This window comes from Garra rufa, chromosome 15, assembly GCF_049309525.1.
Source record: "Garra rufa chromosome 15, GarRuf1.0, whole genome shotgun sequence".
In the NCBI taxonomy this organism is placed as follows: Eukaryota; Metazoa; Chordata; class Actinopteri; order Cypriniformes; family Cyprinidae; genus Garra; species Garra rufa.
Genome location: NC_133375.1, coordinates 28,300,539 through 28,326,503, shown reverse-complemented (window position 1 = coordinate 28,326,503; position 25,965 = coordinate 28,300,539). Strand labels below are relative to the sequence as shown.

The following is a 25,965-nucleotide window of genomic DNA, read 5'->3' as shown; positions in this document are numbered from 1 at the left end:
GTGTACCATTTATTCAAATACTTAGTTTTATTTTGATTATCATTTGGATAAATGTAGTGGTATTAAACCAGGCGTAAGCTATTTAGGCTATGTTTTAGAACATTATTGAGAATATTTTTACCAATTTGATTAAAAAGAATGGTAAATAATATGTAAATTGTAGGATATTGAACTCCTGACACACAGTGTATGCACATTAAGAACTGTAAACATTCATGTGAATATTAATACATGTTTTATTTACGCATATTTTAATGACTTATACATTCTTTCAACGTTTAAAACAGCGAATGATCATATAAAATTATAATATAGACACAGATGTTTGTTCTCGGACTACATTTCCCATAGATCCTAGCTGTACCGCGAAGACTACTGGGACAGGAAGCTACCGATTTGGTTTCTGTTTCTGCACCTCGCTTGAAATAATATTCTGGAACTGAGGACATACATCACATAATTGTATTGAGAAGATGAATTCAGCCAGTATTAATACTTTTCTGTGCAGCATCTCATTCGTCACGAGATATATTTAATGATATTTTTATTTTTTTATACCGAGTTGAGCGTTGACTGAGTTGATCGACTGAGCGGGTCCGCCTTAAAAGGGCAACAGTTCGAGCGAGTGGGCCCCGCAAACACTATCGCTCAGGGTCTTATTTAAGGTATGGCGGTGGTTTCCTGTCTGCACTGTGTTTATGAGTTTTCAGTTTAAGACATATTATGCATATGCATACTTAAAATGAGGCCTGAGAGTAACTGACTGCTGGTGGCACTTTCCAAGAACAGAGTTCAAAATAAACATTTGATGTCAAAAGTTTACATACACCTTGAATCTGCGAAATGTTCATTTATTTAGCAAAATAATAGGGATCACACAAAATGCATGTTATTTTTATTTAGTACTGACCGGAATAAGATATTTTACATAAAAGACGTTTACGTATAGTCCACAAGAGAAAATAATAGTTGAATTTATATTTAAAAAAAAAATGCATTAAGAGCTGGGGATGTAAACTTTTGGAAACTGGAACTTATTTTGTCTTCTGAGGAACATGTAAGTATCTTCTGTAGCTTCTGAAGGGCAATACTAAATAAAAAAAAAGTTAATATTTAGGCAAAATAAGAAAAACGTACACATCCTCGTTCTGTTCAAAAGTTTATGGTCCTGGCTCTTAATGCATGGTTTTCCCTTCTGAAGCATCAGTGAGCATTTGAACCTTATGTAATAGATGCATATGAGTCCTTCAGTAGTCCTTAGTGTGAAAAGATGGATCTCAAAATCATACAGTCCTTGTTGGAAAGGGTTCAATAAACAAAAATGCAGAAAAACCAAAGAATCTGTGGGACCTGAAGGATTTTTCTGAAGAACAATGGGCAGTTTAACTGTTCAGGACAAACAAGGGACTTATGAACAACTATCACTAAACAAAAAAAAAAAAAACACAGCTGTGGATCATTAAGGTAGCAGTATTAAGAATCAAGGGTATGAAAACTTTTGAACAGGTTCATTTTTATTAATTCAACTATTGTTTTCTCTTGTGGACTACGTAAACGTCTTTTATGTGAAATATCTTATTCAGGTCAGTACTAGATAAAAAAATAAATGTATTATGTATGCTCCCTGTTATTTTGATTAATTAACATTTTGCAGATTATGAATGCTTTTTGACTTCAACTGTAGCTTGAAACTTAAAATGTATTTTTTTTTTCAAAGAAACACTTAAACAATTTATTCATTTGTTTGATGATTTAAATCCACATTTGTACTACAGCAACGAAAATACAAACCTGTCATCATGTTCACCAAGTCATTTTTGTTTCTCTCTCCAGGTTCAGTGTTGTTTGAGTGGCACCTGTCAGTGTGATGTCATCCTCTAAAGACGCTCTGAGCAGTCAGCGGCGCAGAGAGCTGGATGCCCGCAGGAGTAAGTCTCGTGTGCGGCTGGGCTCATGTCTGCAGAGCTGGGGTCAGCTCAAAGAGAAACTGGGCTTCTCTCTTCACTCGGAGCTAGCTCAGCATCTGCTGGAGAGGTATAATACACTCATCCTGTTCTGCTGAGAGATACAGTTACCCTTAGACCCACTAGATGACAGTTCGTTGGATGAGCACTCTTGAATTCCTGTTGAATTACATCTGCAGTTGTTGATTCTGGCTTTGAAGATGAGACTCAGATTTTTTCCAGTTGTTCTGATCCAGTTCCAAATCATACAGGGAAAAGACAGGACTTATGAGTGAGCTTAAAAGAAAGTATAGGCAAAAAAGCAAAGATGAACTTGTGGTTTATTGAGTTCTAAACGTGTTAAGGTTTGGCTGACAGCCAAGTCTGTTGGTGGTGTGTGAAGCGATGTAGATAAAATGTGGTTTAACTGAAAATGACATTTGCTTTATGTTTTGCAGCTATGCTTCAAGAGTTTGTATCAAGTGCTCAGGTAAACCACCACAGAATCACTCGTTAGAGGCATAGTTCATCAACAAAATTACAATTCAGACATAATTTACTCTATAATACTTTAGCATTTTTGTATAAAGTATCTTAACCTTTATGATTACCTGATAATTAAATATAACATATTTTGTATTGTAAAACATTGAAAAAATGCAAAAACATTTTCCTACTTAGTAATTTTGTCTTGTTGTCCATTACAGATGTTTAAAAGTTCACCCAAAAATGAAAATGGTGTCATTAATTACTCACCCTCATGTCGTTCCAAAGCCGTAAGACCTTAGTTCATCTTCAGAACAGAAACTAAGCCATTTTTGATCAAATCCCAGAGCTTTCTGACACTGCATAGACAGCAATGCAACTAGCACGTTCAAGGCCCAGAAAGGTAGTAAAGACATTGTTAAAATAGTCCTTGTGATATCAGTGGTTCAACCATAATGTTATGAAGCCACGAGAATACTTTTTGTGCACAAAGGAAACAAAAATAACGATTTTATTCAACCATTTCAAGGCCTTTCTGGGCTTTGAACGTGGTAGTTGCATTACTGTATATGCAGGGTTAGAAAGCTCTCGGATTTCATCATAAATATCTTAATTTGTGTTTCGAAGATAAACAAAGGTCTTACAGGTTTGGAATGACATGAGAGTGAGTAATTAATCACATAATTTTAATTTTTTTGGTGAACTATCCCTTTGAGATACTCTGATATTTCTGAAAAATGTAATAAATTAAGTGAGTTTATGCTTCTCTTGGTGGGGTAAAACAAATAATCTTGTTTACTTTTTGAATTAAGTTCTTACCCCCACTTACATATGTTTTGTTGTTGTTTCAAGCATAAACTCACTTAATTTTGATAATGTTGGTTCTCAAATAAATGTTGATTTATGAAAGTTTTAGATATTTGTAATGGAAAACAGGACAAAAATACTGAATACCCCATTGATGCCAGAAATATTAACAATAAGGATAACTATAACAATAAATGCTCAAGCTCTTTAATCGGGTGGACTGCGATCATCAGCTTGAAAATATTAATATGAAAGTGATTCCAATGATATTGTTCCTCTGTGTCATTATCGTTATGACTGTAGACTTCCCTGTTCTCACGGAATTAGAACCATTAGTAAAACTTTAGAGTTATTTATCATTATAGTCATTGTCCTTGGTGTGAACGGGGCTTAAGAAAATAATTTTTTGCAGTGTTTTTGGCCTCGCTAATCTGATACAATTACAAAATCTGTCGATTACTCAGTGCATTTAGTGTATATACATATACATTACCAGTCTTTAAAAGTTTTTAAACAGTAAGATTTTGAATGTTTTTCAAAGAATAAGAACAAGCCTGCATTTATTTGATCCAAAGTACAGCAAAAACAGTAACATTTTGAAATATTTTTAACTATTTAAAAAAAAAATATATATATATATATATATATTTGAATATATTATAAAATGTAATTTATTCCTGTGATTTTAAAGCTACATTTTTAGAATCATTACTCCAGTTACAAGATCCTTCAGAAATCATTCTAATATTCTGATTTGCTGCTCAAAAACATTTGGGTCATTCTACAGAAATGCCCACTTTTGACTTTATGTATACACAGCTTAATGATTTTTAAAAAATCTTTTTGTGCATTTATTTAAAGAGCACATGTACCATTTTTGTATGATTTTTTTTTTCCAGCACATGCAGTCAGAGTTACAGAAAAATAATGAAAATGCAAGAAATAAGGAGATTATGTTTTATTTATTTAATGTAACAGGAAACAAACACAGTAACACCAGTAACAATGAATCACCAGTGACATACATACTGTAAGACCTGACATATTGATCTTCACTGGTGTCAGCCATAAGGAAGGTAACACCATTTTGTAAAATGCTGCAAGGTAGCAAACAACATGTTGTCAATCATGGTATACTCACTAAATTATGTAGTTTAATCCATTTGTATTCTAGTTTTGTACAATTCCCTAACAATAAAGTAGGTCAAACCAGTGACATCAACTAAAAGCTTCATATGAAATCATGAGATCATTGAGAAAGTTTTCTGATAACTGAAGAGGGACAGTGGACTTTTCACGGGACTTTCCTCATATATCTTCAGAAAATAGGAAGAAGGACGTCAAGTGATGTCATCAGTGTGATTTTTATTTCAAAATAAAAGATTTTTGTTTAACAGCAACACCAGTGACACAACTCTAGGGGACCACTACTTTAATTATATATTTTATAATAGTTTGTTATGCCATTTAGATCATATATTTGATAGTTATGAATACATTATGGTATTTTTTATGAATACATTATTGGAAAGGAAAGGAAAGGAAAGGAAAGGAAAGGGCCACGACTGCCTAATGGTTAGACTGCCTAATATATTATGTTTTTAACCTCAAAATAAAGTACTTTCCATCTGCACATGGATGTGGGGATGAGCAGTTTTTGTGGTGCTTGGAATTCTATATAATTAATTTAAAAACAAATATTGCCACATTGATACCTGAAGAAGGTTTGATTGTTCAAATTAAAAAATGTTTAATTTTAAAATATAAATCAGCTGTAACCCTAAAGTGTTTTTCAAGTGTTATTTTCCATAGAATGACCAATTTATTATTATTATTATTGTGTTGAAATCAGCTGAGTTTAATTTTTTCAGGTTTCTTTGATGAATAGAAAGTTTGGAAGAACAGCATTTATCTGAAATAGAAATCTTTGTAAGACATTATAAATGTCTTTGTTATCACTTTTGATAACAATCCTTTAAATAAACAATACTTTGATAAACAATACTTTTATTAAGCATCCTTGCTAAATAAAAGTATTAATTTCTATAATTTCTTTACCCAAAAAATAATAATCATACTAATAAAATAATTATACTGATTCCAAGCTTTTGAATGGTATAGTGTATGTTACAAAACCTTTTTATTTCAGATAAAAAGCTGATCTTTTTGATTTTTCTATTCATCAAAGAATCCTGAAAAAAATGTACTCAACTGTTTTAAGTATTGATAATAATAATAATAATAATAATAATAAATGTTTCTTGAACAGCAAATCAGCGTATTAGAATAATTTCTGAAGAATCATGTGACACTGAAGACTGGAGTAATAACGCTGATCGCAGAAATGAAATTTTAAAATGCATTCAAACAGAAAGCAGTTATTTTAAATAGTTAAAATATTTTAAAATTGTACTGTTTTTGCTGTACTTTGGATCAAACAGATGCAGGCTTGGTGAGCATTAAAAGTCTTACTGTTCTAAATGTCTACTATGGTTATGCATGTCACTATGACTTCTTTAGGTTATGGCAAAACAAGCACTCTGTCAACTACCAAGGAGTCTTTGCAGGAGCTCATCCTGTTGGTCCACAACCATGGACAGACGTGCCCTCTTCCCCCTGTTCTGCATTTTAGTACGGTCACAAAAACAACAGAGCGAGATCAGAGCGCTCTTGCAGCAGAGACAATAGAAGCTGAAAAGACTGAGTGTAAAGACACATCTGAGGTGGACGTGTGTCTGAAATACACTTGTGAAAACGGACATCATTTTTTGTGGTCTCCTATTAAGATAGAAAAGGTAACGACATCTAAAAATCAAGGTGATAGAACTGCATTTAGCCCAAAGAGACAAGGCAGGAGGCGGTTGAAGGAGCCAGTCACAGATATAAAAAGACAAGAAGTGGTGACTAGATTAAAAACTAGACAACAAGAAACTGCTGAAGTTACCACAAATTGCGCAGAACAGAAACACAAGACAAGGTCTGAAACATTTGGGGGAAACAAGAATACAGGTGACTGATTTGAAGGATTTTTTTCTCAAAGAAATATGCTGTTTGTGTTATTAAAAGGACTAACCACAACTATGTGTTAAGGTGTGCCAATGACTCCTGAGACACAGGAAGGAAATGATGTGGCTGTTGACTTTTCACATTCAGAGCATGGGTATATATCTTTGCATGTTTAGTTGCTTAGCTGTATCTATAATGTTTTTCTTAATTATTAAGTATCTTTTTCTGATTGTCAGATCTCCAGACAGTGATGAGCTGACTGAAGATGTTCCTGCAAGAGTTTGCATAGAAACCCAAAGCTATCCTAATAGGTATGTGCTCTGTTTATCTATAATGAAACACTTAATGACTGAAAAGACTTAAGTTAAAGGGATAGTTCACCCAAAAATGAAAATTCTGTCATCAATTACTCACCCTTATATCTCAAGATATTTTTGAAGAAATCCGAGAGCTAATAAAATTATGGTTGAAACACAGATGTCACATGGACTATTTAATTGATGTCCTTACTACCTTTCTGGGCCTTAAATGTATTGGTTGCATTGCTGCCTATGCAGGGTCAGAAAGCTCTCAGATTTCCGAAAATGAACAAAGGTCTTATGGGTTTAAAACAACATGAGGGTGAGTAATTGATGACAGAATTTTCATTTTTAGGTCAATTATCCCTTTAAACTAACCTTAAATCTGTCTTGTAGCAATGAGGAAGTTGCAGTGTTGAATTTAACCAACAGAGGGACCCAGAGTAGAGCAGATCCTCCTGAGACACCCAATGGCAACAAAAAGGCAGGAACTCTTAAAAATACCAGGTGGTTTATCTAACAGCACATATTTTTATATTTTAAAATTCAGAATAAGTTAAATGTAACCTTTAAGTTTTGTACTCTTTTCTTACCAGTCCACAGTTATTGAAAGATGACGTGTCCCAGATTGGTCGCAAGAGAAAACGGTTTGTTAATTCATTTTACCACAATAAATATATTAGTTATGTAATTTTTAAACCAACATATATGTTTAATAAAACATTTATATAGTATTTTATGTTTATATAGCTTTTATGTATATGTTTTAAATGGAAAAGTCATTTATTTCTAAATTTGGTTGTGTTTTCATGGTTTTATTTTGAATGTTCTGTTGTATCGTATGTTAATGTCATAATTACATGATGCTTATTTTTGTGTTTACAGAAAATCAACATCCAAAGTGATTTTGCCTTGCGAGTTTGAAGGCTGCGATAAGATTTTCTCCAGTCGGCAATATCTAAATGTGAGTGCCGAGTCAGCATTGACATGTTCATGACACATTCATTAATCTTTACTGGACTAAAACAACTCTGAGAGAGACATCTAATTTCCATTATTCTGCACTGATCCATGAGATAATAAACTTTATTTAAATTAGAAATATGTTGACTGCAAGGTTTATAGAAAAGCGTGAACCCTGTGACAGAATGGCACAGCATCTCACAATCTGTTCCTCTCCACAGCATCACATGAAATACCAACATCTCCAGCAGAAAACCTTTATCTGCTCGCACCCCGCCTGCAGCAAGTCATTCAACTTTAAGAAGCATCTGAAGGAGCATGAAAAGTTGCATAGTAGTGAGTTTTAGTTCAAATAAATGGTGTATAATTGTCATAAAGTGTACTTCTATACATGTAGATATGTACACAGTAATCTTAATCTTAAATTAATACATCTCATCATTAGTCTTTACAGGTATAATTTATATTGTAAATTATTGTTGTAATATTGTTGTTGTAATGTTATTAATTTTGTTATCCAATGTAAAGTCTGTATCTGAAAGCAAAACCACTGGACAAGTACAGTAACTATAAGGAGTTAGTGTTTTTCATGCTGTGCTTAGTAATAAGTTTCTCTCTGTATGATTCTTTGTGTGTCTGAGATCAGAGAGACTATATCTGTGAGTTCTGTGCCCGGGCGTTTCGAACCAGCAGTAACCTGATCATCCACCGCAGGATACACACCGGAGAGAAACCGCTGCAGTATGAGTTTCACCACACACACGTGCACCAGGCCCATTGTTTATACCAAACCCTGCGTAACTCCCAAACTCATTTTTACATGAACATTCCATCAATATTTAACACAGCAGCTATATCGCTCAAGTCCTTGCTACTAGAGTTTTCAGCTCCAGATCTAACCCACCCTGTCTCTCTTTCTCAGGTGTGAGGTGTGTGGCTTCACCTGCCGACAGAAGGCCTCTCTGAATTGGCACATGCGAAAACACAATGCTGAGAGCACCTACAAGTTCCCCTGTGAAATTTGCGGTCGGCGCTTTGAAAAGAGAGACAATGTCACGGCTCACCGTAGCAAGAGCCACCCAGACTATAATACACCCACTCCGGAACCGACTCTTCCCCTTCCTCCCTCTGACCCACTCCCGCATCCCTCGGGGCAGAGCGGATCTTCCCCTTCTGCCTCTAAGGGTCACACTGCTGTAGAATAACATTTGTTATGTAGTGTTTTGATTAAATATGTAACAACTTGTGCATCCTTGACCTTCAGCAAACTCTGTGTGGCTAATTGGTTTAAAAGAAAAAGCTGAGAAATTGCCATGTGATGCATATCTGTGGCATTAATACTCTTTTAGTGGTTTTTTGAAATATAAATAGGTCTTGTTTTGACATCACACAGAGGCTGTATTTATGTAAAATGAGCCAGCATACTCAGGTCAGTGTATTAATTATTAATATTTATTATTAATTATATTAATTATTTATTATTAAATTTGTCATTAACTTTATATGGGTCATTCTACATAATTGGTACGAACTGCTGTATCACAACTAAAAAACACATTTAAAAAGCATTTAAGTATTCAAATCTGATGTTCCTTCTATTATCTATTGAACCCCATAATAATATTTAAAATATTAGTAAGCTTAATATATTTAAAATCATTGGTTATTGGGTACTTTCAATTGGGAGCTGGCTAAATTTCAGCTTATGAAAATGATATTGAAATCATTTTTGTAGTTTTTTCCATAGTTGTTTTTAAAATGGTCTTTTTTTATTCTTTAAAAAGTGAAGTTCAAAAAAATATATATTTTCTTTGTAAGTTAGAAAACTTTATGTGAAAAAATGTCACGTCATTAACGAAACAGTGTATGTTTTAGTCCATTGGCTGAGACTGATTTGAACTACATCCCTACATTTATGATCAGAAAATGGGTGTGAGTATATAGGTTCCATAATTTTGAGGTAAATGTGTTTAGAAGTATGAAAAATCTGTGTGTAACTTTAAGGAACATCTCTACCAAAAACTTTTTTTCTGCAATTAAGCGCACTTTTTTGGGAGTTATTACATAACATTTCGTTTTTATATGTGTACCACTGTTCAAAACTGTGCTAGCTAACCATGTGCTGATTAGCATATTTGTCACTACCAAAACATTTGGTGAAGTTTCGGAAGTGACGACTTTTTTTTGGGCGTCATCCTATAAATTTGTCATTAACAAAACAGTCAGGACCAAAACATGTCACCATTGTTTCGGTAGTGATGTAAGGGAACACATAATCCTTATTTTTGGGAAATAAACAAAATGTTAGTACCGTTATATAAGTTAAAATTCTGTAATATGATATGGTCGAAAATGTGCAGTCACTACCGAAACATAGGATGTTTTGGCAAAAATAAAATATACTGAATTATCAATGATGTTCTGATGGTTTTTCGTTTATATTTTGGTTTGTATATTCAAACTAATGAATCCTTAACTTTGAAATCAGTATAATATTTTTTTTTTTGCCTTTTACCAAGAAAAAAATGCATTCAAAATACAGCAAATCTCATAAATTACACTTGAAATATTGTTAAAAATGTAATAGTTGTTAATGTACCTCTGAAAAAAATTTAATAAAATAGCAAAAATATATATATACTATGTAGATGTAAGCAAAATCTTAATAGGTCAATATAACCCTTCTAATTAAATTATTATTACTGTGTTTTGGTAGTGACAAATTTGGGGCAAGGACAAATATTTCAAAACTTTCTGAAAATACAATTTGAGAATTAACTACACAATTACTTGAAATCTGTACCTTGGATATTATACAATTTGCATACATACACATTTTTTGGAAAAAGAATTTTTTTTAGATTTAATTCTGACTTTGGACCAATTTTGTAAAATGATCACACAGTGCTCATGGGTAACATGAGCCTTCAGAAACAATTTGTTACAATTTGTAAACTGCTTTTAAATCTTTAGCATATATGTGTCCACAAATCTAATCATAGGGGTCAGTTATGTTTTTTTTTTTTTTTTTTTTTTACATAATCTGAAAGCATTATGTATGATTTGTTAGGATAGGTATGAGATACAACTATCTGAAAATCTAGAATTTGAGGGTGCAAAAAAATATAATTATTGAGAAAATCGCCTTTAAAGTTGTCCTAATTAAGTACTTACATATCACAAATATAGTTTTGATATATTTACAGTATGAAATTTACAAAATATTTGTTTGGAACATAGACTTTACTTAATATCCAAATAAAAAAATCGATAATTTTGACTGATAATCCTTGGCTATTGCTACAAATATACCTGTACTTCTTAAAATTGGTTTTGTGGTCCATGGTCAAATATAAATATGATTAATTGTGACATTGTTTCATTTAAAATATTGACTGAACTTGATATATATAATTTTGTGGTGGAACTCTGTGCTGCTTTTATAAATATCCACACAATACTTGTTACGCCAACTGTGCTGAGTATTTTCTTTGGGGCATTTACACAGCAATTTGTCTTTATTAATTTCAGAAAATAAATGAATTTGCATACATTACAATAATTGGACTCAAGGGTTCCCGCCTTTTATAAAGGCTTACTCTGATTGACAAACACTTTATCCAATGCCTCTTGTTTTTGCCAGGTGGGCGTTGCCTCTTGAAGTTGAACCATTATTCAATTGGCTAGGAAAAGCGGCAATGAAAACGCAGTTGCCATGCCTACACAGTTTTTCTCCTGTGACGCTTGAGTGACGGGAAACGTGAGCCAATAGGAGCACATGTGGGTGGGGCTTTTCAAACACTGTCAACTGTTCGTTCAAACCTTCTTACTCTCCGTAACACATTGAACGCGGCACGGTCGGAGCAACTGCCGGCGTTTACCGGCGATGAAAATGAGCCACGTTGTTTTTACTGAAACCACAAGCAGGTAACATACTTTTACACGTTTCTACGCACAGTATGAAGTCATTGGTTATGTTGTTTTAAAATATTTACCTGGAATGCAACATAATAGGCGTCCAGCACTAGGCAGCTCATCGTATGTGACACTGACAGTGAGGCTTTCCCCAGCGGAGCATCTCTGTTTCAGTGTGTCAGCATTGTGGAGCAAAAGCTTGAGCATTTGCAACAAGGTCAGTTTCAGTTTGGGCTGGCAGCGCACAGCATGTGTAGTGCTGTTCCCCATCAGTGCATATATTTCCTCTGTCTAGAACAAAGACTTAGACACGGTGCTTTCTGGAAGGAAGTTGCTGTGACAGAATAATGATGGGCAAAGAAGCAGAGATTTTGTGTCTCTTGTGGAAGTTGGATAGATTAACTTGTTTCTTAATTATTTGTGTTTTAAAATATGATTATCTATTGCTTTAGGTCTTGCATTCAATATCTGCATGTACAGTAGTAGCCTATGGTATGCCAACTATCTAGTTTCTCCATTTATGTTACTTATTTCCATTTTAAAATATTAGTAAATAATCCACCCATGAACTTTTTTAGAGATACAAGTACAGTATTTATTCCAGTAGAAACTGGTATCAATTTATTTTGTTACTAGTACTTATTTCTTTGATATTAGTCACTATACCAGTTGTAGAAGTTTTTGAACAGTAAGATTTTTGTTTTTTAAAGAAGTCTCTTCTGCTCACCAACTCTGCATTTATTTGATCCAAAGTACAGCAAAAACAGTAAAATGTTGAAATATTTTTATTATTTAAAATAACTGTGTTCTATTTTAATATATTTTAAAATGTAATTAATTCCTGTGATTTCAAGCTGAATTTTTTAGCACCATTACTCCAGTCACACGATCCTTCAGAATATTCTGATTTGCTGCTCAAAAAACATTTATTATTATGTTGAAAAAAGCAGAGTAGATTTTTTCAGGTTTCTTTGATGAATAGAAAGTTTAGAAGAACAGCTTTTATCTGAAATAGAAATCTTTTGTAACATTATAAAACGTCTTTAACATCACTATTGACCAATTTAAATCATCTTTGCTAAATAAAAGTTTTAATTTCTTTAATAATTACAAAAGCTTTTTTTATTTCAGATAAATGCTGATCTTTGGATCTTTCTGTTCATCAAAGAATCCTGAAAAAAAGTGTACTCAACTGTTTTAAATATTAATAATAATAATAATAATACAAAAAGTTTCTTTTGAACAGCAAATCAGCATATTACAATGTTTTCTGAAGGATCATGTGCCGCTGCTAGTTTGCAAATTTCGAGTAATGATTCTAAAAATTCAGCTTTGATCACATGAATAAATTACATTTCAAAATATATTCAAATAGAAAGCTGTTATTTTAAACAGTAAAAATATTTATTAAAAAAAAAAAAAAACTTAAAAATCTTACTTGTTCAAATAATTTTGACTTGTAGTGTTTGTAATGAAGAAGTACTAATGACTAAAAAGATACTAATCACTAATAATAAGTTCTATTAGTATGTAATAAGTACAAAAATCAAATGAATCGTTCTATAGCTCTGTTTAGCCTGTCCAATTTCATGCCTTAAAGGATGCATCATTTGTTTTGCAAGTTGTGTGGATGAATAATGTCCCTGTCAATCTTGATGAAGTGGACCAGGAGAAACCTCTCTAGAAGTGGTCAGTCGCCTGTTTGGATGTGTGGCGGGTTATTTCTAGAAACACTTGGTGCACAGTGTCACATCCAGCGCTAGTGCCATGTGGTTGTAGATTTGTGGAGAATGGCTGCAGGCTAGTTTTTCATATTCCCACAAAGTCAAAAGAGTTTGCAAAGCGGATTTGTTGTGCAACACGGATCCTGAGGCTCATATACACTGTACTCCACTATGCAACTTCACTGTGTGATCTCTCGCAGCGTGTTCTGTAAATGCACGGCATGGTATTCCCACCTCATGATAAGAGTCTTGTGATGCAGACTGTCATTTGAGTGTGTGTCTTGACTTGTCCTTGTTTAGTCTATGCTTAAAAGAAGCCAGAGATTCACAAAAGTGTAGTATGTATCTACAGTACACAAACATAACATTCTTAAGACAATTTTAAGACGCACTTGAGAGCGTTGAGATGTGGCCAAGATAGGAAAGAATGCAGGAGTGCTTTTAAAAAAACAAATTAACAAACCATTCAACCATCTTATTCTTGTAATGCAGGTTCTTGACAAGTTGTGGTTTGTAAAAAAAATTTAAGAGGTTCTCGAGTTGTGTGACTGTACAAAAAAGTACAAAAAATTGCAAACATTGAATTAATATTCTGATTTATCAAATCATCATGAATTAAATTGATTATGTTAACATAAATTTGATGACCAAATGTTTCTGCTCTATTCAGTTATTAGGACCCTATGATTTCCAAATTGCAAAAAACATGGACAAACCATGGAATCCAGTTACTGTATAATGCAGAATGTTAAAAAGTGATATGGACTAGTGTCTGTAAATATTAAGCCACAAAATGCTATTTAAATGTGAATCCTGCATGTTCTGCACGTCTCTGTGTGAATGAATGGCGCAGACAAGCGGTGTAGTAGTTTATGCCACACATACTGAAGCGCATTTTTGCCACCTCGATATGTGAGTACATGAACACATAAAGATAATCTCACACTTCATGAGCATTTTACCGTTTCTTGTGTGAAAAACCAAAACTAATGTCACGTCATATATACAAATAGAGACTTAAAGGTCTTCACAACTTCACACCCGTCAAAATAAAAGATTGGTTTAACTTGAAGAAACTGTGACAGAAATATATTACTAAATGTATTTTAGTATGTGTAATTATTAAAACATTATTTTTTTAGAAATATATACCTAAAAATTATTTACCAGATTTTATTTACCAGAAAAAATGTAAATGCACAACACATTTTTTTCTGAAAAAATAAATTAGTAAAAAAATATTTTTTTAAATAAAATTAATTATTTAGAGATGCTTTTGATTACTAGATTTAAATGAAACTATTAAAATAAAACACAGAATTTGGTGAAAACTAAATTTGAGGGGAAAAAATAAAATGCATTTCATAGGGTCTTAAAAATGTATTTTTGTTAATCTTTTAATAAATTACAATTGTGTAAGTTTCATTATTTCAATTAATTACACTGGCCTTTTGATTTATAAAATGTAATTTAACCTTTAAAACGCAGTCTAGAAAAATTAAAACAAAAAAAAGGGAATTTGGGAAAAATAAAATCAAATGGATTTCATAGGGCTCTAAGTTATACATCAGTGTATTTGTTCATTTTACAATATTCGCTATTAAACACTTTCCTATTTTTGCGTTCATTAAGAAAAGAGAGCAATGTTTAGTTACTGTACTTTCAATTTCAGAGAAATAGGAAAAAACAGTCAGTTATGGATTAGTAAAAGGGAGGTAAACCCAAGATATTGACTACAAAGTTGCACAATTGTATGCTAGTTATTTTGAGATAGTGCTTTATCCCAAATGGGTCCTATTTTTATTTATTTATTTATTCATTTTTAGATGTTTAAGTACTCTGCTTTCCTGTTGAAGACCATCCTATGCTATGTTAAGATTTCAATACCAGTGTAGTCATTATGAAACCAAAGACTTCAATTTAAATTTTGAATCTTTACTATGACTAGTCATATTATGCATTTTGACTGTACGATGACTGCTAATGATGGATTTCATCATCGTTTCTCATCATTTCCAAAACTGTTAGCTTTTAACACTTCTAGCATTGCACTTATCTTAGAATCAAAGCTAACAACTTTTCAAGCTTGTTAGAAATTTAAATATCAGTATTTGGTTTTCAGCATTGACTGCACTGCAAGAGATAAAATGCATTTAAATAGAATTAAAAACAAAATTAAACTACCCAAATACCCATAATCTTCTGAATAGTATATGACATATGTGACCCTGGACCACAAAACCAGTCATAAGGTTAAATTTTACAAAACTGAGATGTATATAGAATACGAAAGCTCAGTAAATAAGCTTTCGATTGATGTATGGTTTGTTAGGATAGGACAATATTTGGTCGAGATACATCTGTTTGAAAATCTGGAATCTGAGGGTGCAAAAAAATCAAAATCCTGAGAAAATCACCTTTAAAGTTGTCCAAATTAGGTTCTTAACAATGCATATTACTAATCAAAAATTACATTTTGATACCTTTACAGTAGGAATTTTACAAAAAATCTTCATGGAACATGATCTTTACTTAATTTCCTAATGATTTTTGGCATAAAAGAAAAATCAATAATTTTGACCCATGCAATGTATTTTTGGCTATTGCTACAAACATACCCCAGCGACTTAAGACTGGTTTTGTGGTCCAGGGTCACATATGTGTCTTGCAAACTGTTTGTTATTTAGGCCAGCACTGAAGATTGATATTGCTGTGTTTCCTCTGTGAGCTCGAGAGATACCATCCAGTGCTGCACGGCTCACCAGTGCAAGCATGCATGCAGAATGCATTGTTTTTTGTTTGGTAGAGTAAGCTTTTCTCTCTGTTAAAAGTTTCATGCTGTATTTCGATTTTGGAGGTTATTTTAAGGTTCTTATCCTGTCTCACCTTAAATAAAATACTGATAAGAGCTCTGAACCCTGTAGGCATCTGGATAATTCTAAGTCTTACACAAGTGAAGAGCTTTGAAAGGGCTCTACATCTCATCTTCGGGTCATGCTGAAGTTAACAGTAGATACTTTGACCCCACACCGGGCCTGCTGAATTAGAGTCAGCCTGGCACTTTTTAAGTCAAGGTTGATCCATTATCAGGCCCGAAAGAGGCACATGAAAGCTGGTGCGGATTGAGATTAGAGGGATCATTCAGAAACACCCCTGACTCTGAAGGCCTGCAGAGAAGGACAGAGAGAGGGAGGTGGGGGATGAGCAGTACTTTGCATTTAGATTTGAATAGGCTTGAGTCGGTCCTGTTGATTAGAGTTAATCAGAGGGAGCCTGCTTCATTAGCATGAAAGTTTCAAGGAATCTTGTCCAGTCCTCCTGTCACTCATCCGCTGTAACTAGTGGTTGGTTGTATCAGCATTGAGAGATTTGTAGTTGTGTGTCAGTGCTGCTGGCTCACCTACATCCCTGCCAAGCAGGACAGTGCCTGTGGGCAACGCTTGGCAGCCCGTGGCAGATGGAGGATTTCTGTCTGTTGGGCTGTCTAGAGGCACACAGAAGCCTGGAGAAGGGAACGTGGCTCTGAGCCTAGCCTGATTGTGGGTCATTGTTACATGGATTGGAAGTGGGACTTTTCCGTAAGCATCAATTTGTGTCAGCATGTTGATAATTACATTTTTAGTTCACCCAAGAATGAAAATGGTGTCATTTGATCACCCTCATTGTTTTCTTCAAAAGAAACAGAATGACTAAATTCCTTCATTACAAGGAAGGTGAATGGCCATTTATACTGGTGAAGGGATAGTTCACACAAAAAATGAAAATTCTGTCATGTACAGTGTACATAATGGAATCCATGTTTCCCTCAATGAACTGCAGCTCCCCAGTACCAGCAGCACTCATTCAGCCCCAGACCATGATGCTACCACCACCATGCTTGACTGTAGGCAAGACACAATTTTCTTGGTACTCCTCACCAGGGCATTGCCACACATGCTGGACACCATCTGAGCCAAACAAGTTTATCTTAGTCTTATCAGACCACTGGACATGGTTCCAGCAATTTATGCTCTTGGACAGGTTGTCTTCAGCAAACTGTTTGTGGGCTTTCTTGTGAGCTAGCTTTAGAAGAGGCTTCCTTCTGGGACGATGCCCATGCAAACCGACTTGTTGAAGTGTGCGGTGTATGGTCTGAGCACTGACAAGCTGACCTTCTACTTCTGCAACCTTTAAAGCAATGCTGGCAGCACTCATGCATCTGTTTTTTGAAGCCAGATTCTGCACCTGATGCACAGAACGAGTGCTCAACTTCTTTGATCGACCCTTGCAAGGCCTGTTCTGTTTGGAACCCATCTTGGAAATCCTCTGTATGACCCTGACCACTGTAGTGTAACTCGGTTTCAGGGTGTTACTGAACCTCTAATAGCCTTGGCCATCTTTGTGGAGAGCAACAATTTTAATTCCTAAATTCTTAGTTCTCTGCCATGAGATGCCATGTTGAACATCCAGTGGTCAGTTTGAGAGAATTGTACTTAAAGCATCAAATTTTAACTGCTCTAATACAAGATACACAACTTTGTATGGTCCTGTCAAGCAGACAAAAACATAAACATGATGAATAGGATATGTTGCTTTGCATGGTTAAACAACATACTGCTGTTATCACTTAGGGTGTACTCACTTTTGTTGTCAGCTATTTTGACAAAAATGGCTGTATGTTAAGTTATTGTCAGAGGACAATAAATCTGTACATGCTGCACGTTTTCATTTTAGGTATTTTAGTATAATTGGGTATTTTAGTCAAACAAACTAAATGAAAATGAGAAATGTTGCCAAGCTGAAATAAAATAATAATTAACTAATAAATTTAGTTTTATTTCAGTTAACATTATTTTTTAAATGTATTTATTTTTTTTTTTTAGATTTTTAGTTAACAAGACGTGACGTCTTTATGGTCTTCTTTTTTACTATTAAATACGATTAAGCATGGGTTGTATGGATTTTTATAACAGTCACAAGCTATCTTTGTTTTACAAACACTTATGTAGGCTGAATAAGTCTAAAATCAGCCTGAAATCAGTGGAAAATAGATTAGTAGGCCACTAACTCCAGCAGTTTGGTATGTGGTGAATGGAAAACTATATGTAAAGGCAGAGAATGCAGGGAAACAAATTAAAGAACCATTGCTTTGAGTATAAGCTAAATCATTTGTCATTTTTAAGGTTTTAACAGTATTTTAGTGAAATTATCAGGTGAGCACAGATCTCATGGCTGCTGTGTGGCATGATAATAAAAGCAGTTTACAGGAAACCTCAGTGGCATGTAATTGTGCCATTGAGATGCAACTGTCCCCGAATTCAGAAGACCCTAATCAAATTTGCTATCTAGGTCATTTATGAGGTGCATGCTAACCCAAAAAAACTGAGAAAGCAACAGTAAGTGATGCCAGAGAATAGGATGATGTTTATCATTTGTGTTGCTAATGCATCTCCGTCAGTGTCTTCTAGACGTGTCCTGTCATTTAAATATGCTCTTGGGCTGCATAAACATGGTTTAATGATCTGAATTAATTAATGCATTGTGTACAATTGTTGATTCTGTATGCGCTCACATGGCTTATGCAGCTGGGTGATGTACCAGGTGGAGGTGAGCTCTTGCCTGCTGTCATAGACTGTGCTCGAGCACTGCTGACAACAACAACAGCATTCAGCACAGCACAAAAGCCAGCAGAGACTGTGGTTTCATTCTTCTGGGCTGTGAATAGAGGAACAAGCTAAATTCTGTTGGTGCGGAAGGATATATGGCTGTTGTCCACATGGTGCCATTCGCCTGTTGCTAAATTAGCAGATAATTTATTGTCTAAAGCTGCTGAAACTTACTTTAGAAAGAGGAAATCTGGGGTTTAAGACCTTGTTCTTATCACCTTGATGATAGTTTATTGGTCATCACCTGTTTGAGAATTTGTACCTTTAACCTTTGTGTTTCTAGTCCAGATCTTAAATCATGATGCATTTTCAACTGGGGGTCGACTGATTATCGACGCTGATATTAAGCAGTTTTATGGTTATCGGTATCAGTCATTTTCAAAACCGATTTTGAACCGATATACAGTTGATTCTAGGGATGTAACGGTATCAAAACTTCACGGTATGGTAATACCTCGGTATGAATGGCACGGTACGGTATTTATTGAATCATTTACAGGAAAAACAAAACTAATGAAGAGTTTATTAAACAGTTTATTACTGTTCATGTAAACTGTTTATTAAACAGTTTACATGAACACTGAACATATCAATGGTTGGCATACAAATTAGCCATCTATCTGTAAACTTTGAAACAGAAACTTAAATTTTTCAATTTTAGTAACAAAAAATTATTAAAGCATGTAAAAAAACAGTCAAATCAGTTTAGCTGAATGAGTTGTCTGAATCTAGTTGTCTGCTTGAAATAAGATTTTTTTTTTCTTACCCCATTGGTAGATTATTTAGTTTGTTTTAAACAAAAACTCACCTAATTTTGACTTGTTTTTACTAAAAACAAGACAATAATTTTTACTTGTCTAGAAAATCTTTCTTGATTTAAGAATTTTTAGATATTTTGGCTGGAAACAAGACAAAATTCTAAGTAAGAAAAGCATTTTTTGCAGTTCAGTAGGCGCTCATGCCTTTCTTTCGCATTAAATCTTTATTAAAAACAATCCTTTAAAGAACTTTTCTACCTGGACAAGTGCATCTATTATGTTGCCTAGTTTATTTAAAACTGCACCTTTCCTTATTTTAAACCTAGCCAAAAAGCCACGTGTTGACTGTGAAACACAGTAGACTTCATTTATATGCATTTATGGTACATTCCCGTGTAAATCCATGTTCATTTTTACAGCGAACAATGCACTGTAACATTAATTCAGCGCATACAGCGCAGCAAAAAATAGACTCGGTGCCGAAACGATCGCTGCACTGCTGCAAAGGCACCGCTTCTAGGACGTACTGCAGGACAGCACCCGCGTGCAGTGTGAACGCTCTAATCCGTTAACATGGGTGCTGAAAACAATACGTAACGCATACGCACTGCGGACGGAGCAGGTTCGACCATTTCCATCTCTTTTCCTTGCTGCTACAGTCTGTAGCGACAACAGACCGCAAAGGATGATGGCCACGCCTGGGCTGATGGGAAATGTAGTTCCCACTACCTCACGTTCGCTCTATTCGCCTGAGCAAACTTTTCTCAGAAGACCTATCGTTTTATCGAGTCATGCGACCACGGTAGTATCGAAAAAATTTGTTATTGCGGTATGATGGTATTTACAATACCGTTACATCCCTAGTTGATTCTGCAAAATGTTAATTATTTGACCACAATAAGAGGGATCATACAAAATGCACATAAAAGACGTTTACATATAGACAACAAGATTAAATAATAGTTGACTTTATAAAAATGACCTCCTTCAAAAGTTTACATACACTTGATTCTTAATACTGTGTTGTTACCTGAATGGTCCATAGCCGTTTCTTTTTAATTTTTTAGTGATTGCTGTTCATGAGTCTGTTGTTTGTCCTGAACAGTTAAACTGCCTGCTTTTCTTCAGAAAAAATCCTTCAGGTCCCACAAATTCTTTGGTTTTTCAGCATTTTTGTGCATTTGAACTCTTTCCAACAATGATTGTGCTCGCTTTTCTAAAACTACAAGCTACACTTTTGCTATTTAAATACGCAAGGGGTGATTAAAAGTTCAGAGACTATGAAAACAGATGTTAGTCTGTTTGTGTAATGAAGCAGTATAGTGCTCCAGACTTGACAGACAGCTCTTGTTAAACCCGTGAAGTAAAAAGTAAAACCCATCTCACTTTAAACCCGTTTTTCTCAAAATTCCATTTCTGAAAATCATAGCTATAAGCCAACTTACGATAACTATAACTTTTGTTATGTTCAAGCTATGGACAAAATTTTTTAAAGGCCTTGAACCCAACTTTCATAGGGTATCAAAACATAAAAAAGGTCAAATTTCACCATGTGTTGGGTTTTTCTAGATCGCATCACATATATGCCTGGTGTAAAAATAAAATTTGATGTCAAAATAATAACAAGGGCTCTGACAAAAACTTTCTTTATATGCTTTTTAAATTATTTTATCGGTATCGGTCATTTTAAAGATCGATTTGCACATAAAATAATTTAAAAGCATGTAAAAGTTTTTGTCAGAGCCCTTGTTATTCTTAATTTTGACATTAATTTTCATTTTTACACCAGACATATATATCGGTTCAAAATATCGGTTATCGGTCTACTTGATATGTAATAATCGATATCTGCCCTGAAAAACACATATCGGTCGACCCCCGTTTTTTTTTTTTTTTTTTTTTTTTTTTTTGTCTTTAAAGGGATAGTTCACCCAAACATGAAAATTACCCCATGATTTACTTACCCTCAATCCATCCTAGATGTATATGACTTTTTTCTTTAAGACAAATACAATCCGAGTTATATTAAAACAAGTCCTGGCTCATCCAGGCTTTATAATGGCAGTGGGTAGTGGTCAAGATTTTGAAGCAAAATACAATCATGAAAGTACTTGCTCAAATGATATTGCCTAATTACCATTATTTTAGAACATTATTTATTATACGTTATCAATTTATCATCATTATTAATGTAAATTAATATGGTAATCAGTTTGTACCATGGTCTTAGTTGTCTGAGTAAATTGGATACTACACATAACATTTGGTAAGGGCTTTTTGTTCATGAGGAAACAGCAGACGGGATCACTTCAGCACAAGCCACAGAATTTCCAATAAACCCCCCCCCCCCCTCCCCAAATTTATTCGTAATCACACCAAATCAAGTTCTGGGCATCTTGCTGAAGCTCTGATGCAGAGATACAGACGGCTTGGCCTGCTGTAGGTGGGTGGGGAATTTGGCAATTCGCTGCTGAAGATAGCTGCAAAAACCCCTCTGACAGGAAATATTCTCAGCCCTTTTTCTTTGCCAGAGCAGGTGAGGAAGGACACGAAAACACTCTGTGATTCACACTAACCCACATGGTAATGAGTATTAGAGGCTAAATTCACCAGACAGCCATGGCACATCTTTTTCCTCAAAAGGGCTGTTCATCAGGGATTTTGATTTAAGTACTGTCATTTCTGATTTATGTATTTTAGGCCACTGTTAGTTGGTTTTCTCCCTCAATTTTCTATAATGCAGCGCTGAAGTTATGAGAAATAGTTATTTATTTATTTTACTCATTTAGAGTTTCACTCCCCTCACACACATTCAGTGTAAAATCAGACTTTCGGACTTTGACAGATGGGGCTCTAGTAGACAAGCAGGCTGTTTACTGTTGGTTCTTGGCTCTGTAGCCATGCTTCACTCCTGGAGTGGCTCAGCTGAGGGTTGATACGCTGCTTCTGTTTATATACAGCACCATATGAAGCTTCAGATAGAAAGAGAGAGAAAAGAGATCAGCGTCTCCCCTCTGAGCTGCATCTGCATCTGCCAATAGTTCTCTAACAATCCTCTCAGTCACAGCAAATTGAGAAAGAGAGAGAATGAAAAGATGAAAAGTGCTGAGCGTTGCCATTTAAATTCTGCCAGAGAGGGATGAGGGTCACTGCGTGGCTCTTGTGCTCACCAAGGCTGTGTTTATTTGATGAAAAATACAGAAAATGTAATATTGTGAAATATTATTACAGTTTAAAATAACTTTTTATTCTTATTTTACCATACTTTAAAATGTAATTTTATTCCTGTGACGCAAAGCTGAATTTCCAGCATCATTACTCCAGGCTTCAGTGTCAAATGATCTGTTTTATTATCAGTGTTGGAAACAGTTGTGCTGCTTAATATTTTTTTGGAACCTGTGATACTTTTTTTAGGATTCTTTGATGAATAAAAAATAAAAAAGAATATCAATGTCTTTACTATCACTTAAAATTGTTAATTTCTTTCAAAAAAGAAAGAAAAAAAATGTATTGACCCATATATTTTTACAATACATTTGTAAAAAATGCTGAATTGCGAACAAAGTTTCCAAAAAACTTAAGTACAACACTTTTCAACATTAATAATAGATAACCATATTAGAAGGATTTCTAAAGGATCATGTGACACTGAAGACTAAAGTAATGATGCTGAGAATTTAGCTTTGTATCACAGGGATAAATAATATTTTATATTAAAATAGCAAAACTTTATTTTAAATTGCAATAATATGTCACAATATTACACTTTTTTTTTTAAATTTCTGATCAAATAAATGCAGCCATGATGAGCATAAAAAACTTATTTAAAAACATTTTTTTTTAAATCTTACTGATCCCAAACTTTTGAATGGCAGTGCATATATCAGTGTACTTTTCACTCTCGCATGCCTTTGTTCATGCATGTTTAATTTAATACATAAATGTTGAAATATGTGGTTTAATTTTGTAATTTCTAAAATATTATTTTGTTTATTAACAAAGTTGATAAAATTGTAGTCAAAATAACTGGCTAAAATAAGTGAGTATGACATGAAATAAATTCTAAAATAAACATTTCTAATAATAAAATGTTTAATAAATTTAAGTTATATATTTGGGAAAATAAAAAAATGTATGACTATTAACTAAACTTGCAAACAGCTTGATGGACAGGCGATCTGACTAATCATCACAATCAATCACAATTGAAAAAATTGTGTGTATTGACATCCTTCAGCGGTTGAAATAAAATATGTTCTGATGTTCATTCATGTTCATTCAATTAAATAAGAAAAGACGATTAGTTCACATGTCGATTAATCAAAAAGGCAGTACAGTGATCTGTCACCACACATTCAAGAGCCACAAAACGGTATTTATTGTTTGAATTTCTTAAATTTCAAAATTTCAAAGCTGAGACCTTGTTTGTTTTTTTTTTATACCAGAAGTAACCTACTCTGTCTTGTCTGTCGGCGTCACGTGTTGTCAGTTTACTCTTAGCTCCGCAATGTATTTTTCACTGTGTAGTATGAGGGTGGCATTGTTTGTCGGACATAGCAACAGTAACTAAAGAGGGCAGGTTTTTGCAAAGGGTCAATTGAGCGCCCTTGAGTCACCATGAGCAAGAATGGCAGGTTTTAAATTGCCTACTACTTGGGGTTCCTATGCTGGTTAAGCAAGTGCAAATGAGATGATGGAAAAGCTCATAGATTTTTTTGGGTACCTTCTAGAAAGGTACCAACTGGCTTTTTTTTTTTTTTTTTTTTTTTTGCAAGAAAACACAATTTCCATTAACAGTATTTCTCCTGACAGACTCACTGAGCACCAGATGGATCCTCCAGGACTCACTCCACAGTGACCACAGAATCAGCTCTAGGAGACTTATAGTCTTCAATGGAAAATTCAGCTGCCAGTGTCACTGTGTTTTGGTGCCAAACCAAAAGGGTAGATTTGCCATGATCCCAAGTGGCTGGAATGTAGTTATAGCATGTTATTTAACTGAAACATCAAATTTTTTTGCGTAATATCAAGCCATTGGTTGATAGTAACAAGCCTATGTGTTAAATGAATATTTCAGCGATAATAAACTGAATGGTTTAAAAGAACTTAGTATTGCTATTGTCCTGTCCACCAACATATACATGGCTGACATATAGACCTAATTACAGAGCATGAGAAGCCAATATTTAGAAATTCCTTCTAGTCCCAGTTGGATCGTATTCAGTCTCTGCCACGTTACACCCTGACGTCTGTTTGGAGCACTCTGAACCGATGACTGAGTCTTATTTTTGGAACGAGCTGCGCTGCCAAGCTTGTGTTGTCTGTAGGGGTCTAAGGTTGGCTGGGTCGAGTTAATTAAAGGGGTGTGAAAGAAGGAGAGAGGGAGCAAGGCGTAAGCATGAGTATTTCCCTGTCCATGAGTGGTCGTGCTGTGCACTGGCTGATGGTCGTCAATGGTGCCAGGAGAGGCCTGGCCGGCCAGAGAAAAACCCTGTGGTCAGCACTCCATGAGCGGCAGATCCTGCCAGCATCCAGCTCTCAGAAACATAACAGGAATCACACCTCCAACCGGCCCTCTGCGGGGCCCACGCCTGGCTCCCACAAACACATCTACTCAAGGACAGCGCTGTCATTTTGGCAATTTCCTCAATGTTATTGTCTATAAAATGTTTTTAAAGACCAAATTTTGATAAAAAATTAGTAGTAGACCCAAAGATATACCAGACTGATATTTATCAGCCATTTATCAGCAGAAAAAATATAGTAGAAGATTTGTAATGCATTCACTACCATAATTCACTATGCTTACCAAGGTTGCGAAAATACAGTAAAAACGGTAATATTGCAGTTTATAATATTATAACAGACAATAAATATGATAACAAATATATTAATATTAAATATTATAACAGTTGTAAAATGTATTTCTGTGATTGTTGGTGCTCAAATGTTTCTTACTATTGTTGAACATGACTGCTGAAAAAACTATATATATATATATATATATATATATATATATATATGAAAATTAAAAAAATAAATAATAAATAAATAAAATTAAAATAATTAATAAAATAAATAAAAAAATATATATAGATATAATATATTTATTATAACAAATATTTTACTATGAAAATAAAATCTGATTGTGTTGAAATAAATAAATGAATAAATAATATTCATAAATATATAAATAAAACCGGATTGTACTGAAATAAAATATAAATAATAAACTAATTATTAAATTATATTTGTATTTATTTGTTTTTATATATATATAATTTAATATTTATATATTTTTATGTTTTGTTTATTTTTGTTTCAGCACAATCTGGTTTATTTATATATTTAATATTTTTTGTATTTATTCAATATACATACAAATATTAAATATATAAATAAATTTGATTGTGCTGAAA

General features: G+C 34.0%; 2 protein-coding genes across 3 annotated transcripts in view; both read left to right on the top strand.

Moving 5' to 3' along the window:
• Positions 1 to 391: 391 nt before the first annotated feature.
• On the top strand, positions 392 to 9,006 carry znf692 (zinc finger protein 692). 2 transcript variants are annotated; one of them, XM_073819252.1, is made up of 12 exons: positions 392 to 665; positions 1,834 to 2,034; positions 2,402 to 2,433; positions 5,757 to 6,245; positions 6,327 to 6,396; positions 6,479 to 6,553; positions 6,974 to 7,048; positions 7,138 to 7,188; positions 7,427 to 7,505; positions 7,726 to 7,840; positions 8,146 to 8,245; positions 8,427 to 9,006. In XM_073819252.1, the coding sequence occupies exons 2-12, from the start codon at positions 1,868 to 1,870 to the stop codon at positions 8,707 to 8,709; spliced, it is 1,536 nt and encodes a 511-aa protein (XP_073675353.1). In that variant the 5' UTR covers positions 392 to 665; positions 1,834 to 1,867; the 3' UTR covers positions 8,710 to 9,006. The 2 variants fall into 2 exon arrangements, with proteins under 2 accessions (XP_073675353.1, XP_073675352.1); XM_073819251.1 differs by having other exon boundaries at positions 6,938 to 7,048.
• Positions 9,007 to 11,346: 2,340 nt separating this feature from the next.
• The window catches only part of fcho1 (FCH and mu domain containing endocytic adaptor 1), a 63,498-nt gene continuing 48,879 nt past the window's right edge, over positions 11,347 to 25,965 (top strand). The window contains exon 1 of the mRNA XM_073818607.1: positions 11,347 to 11,431. The gene's annotated coding sequence lies outside the window, so the exon portion shown is untranslated. The remainder of the gene's footprint in view (positions 11,432 to 25,965) is intronic.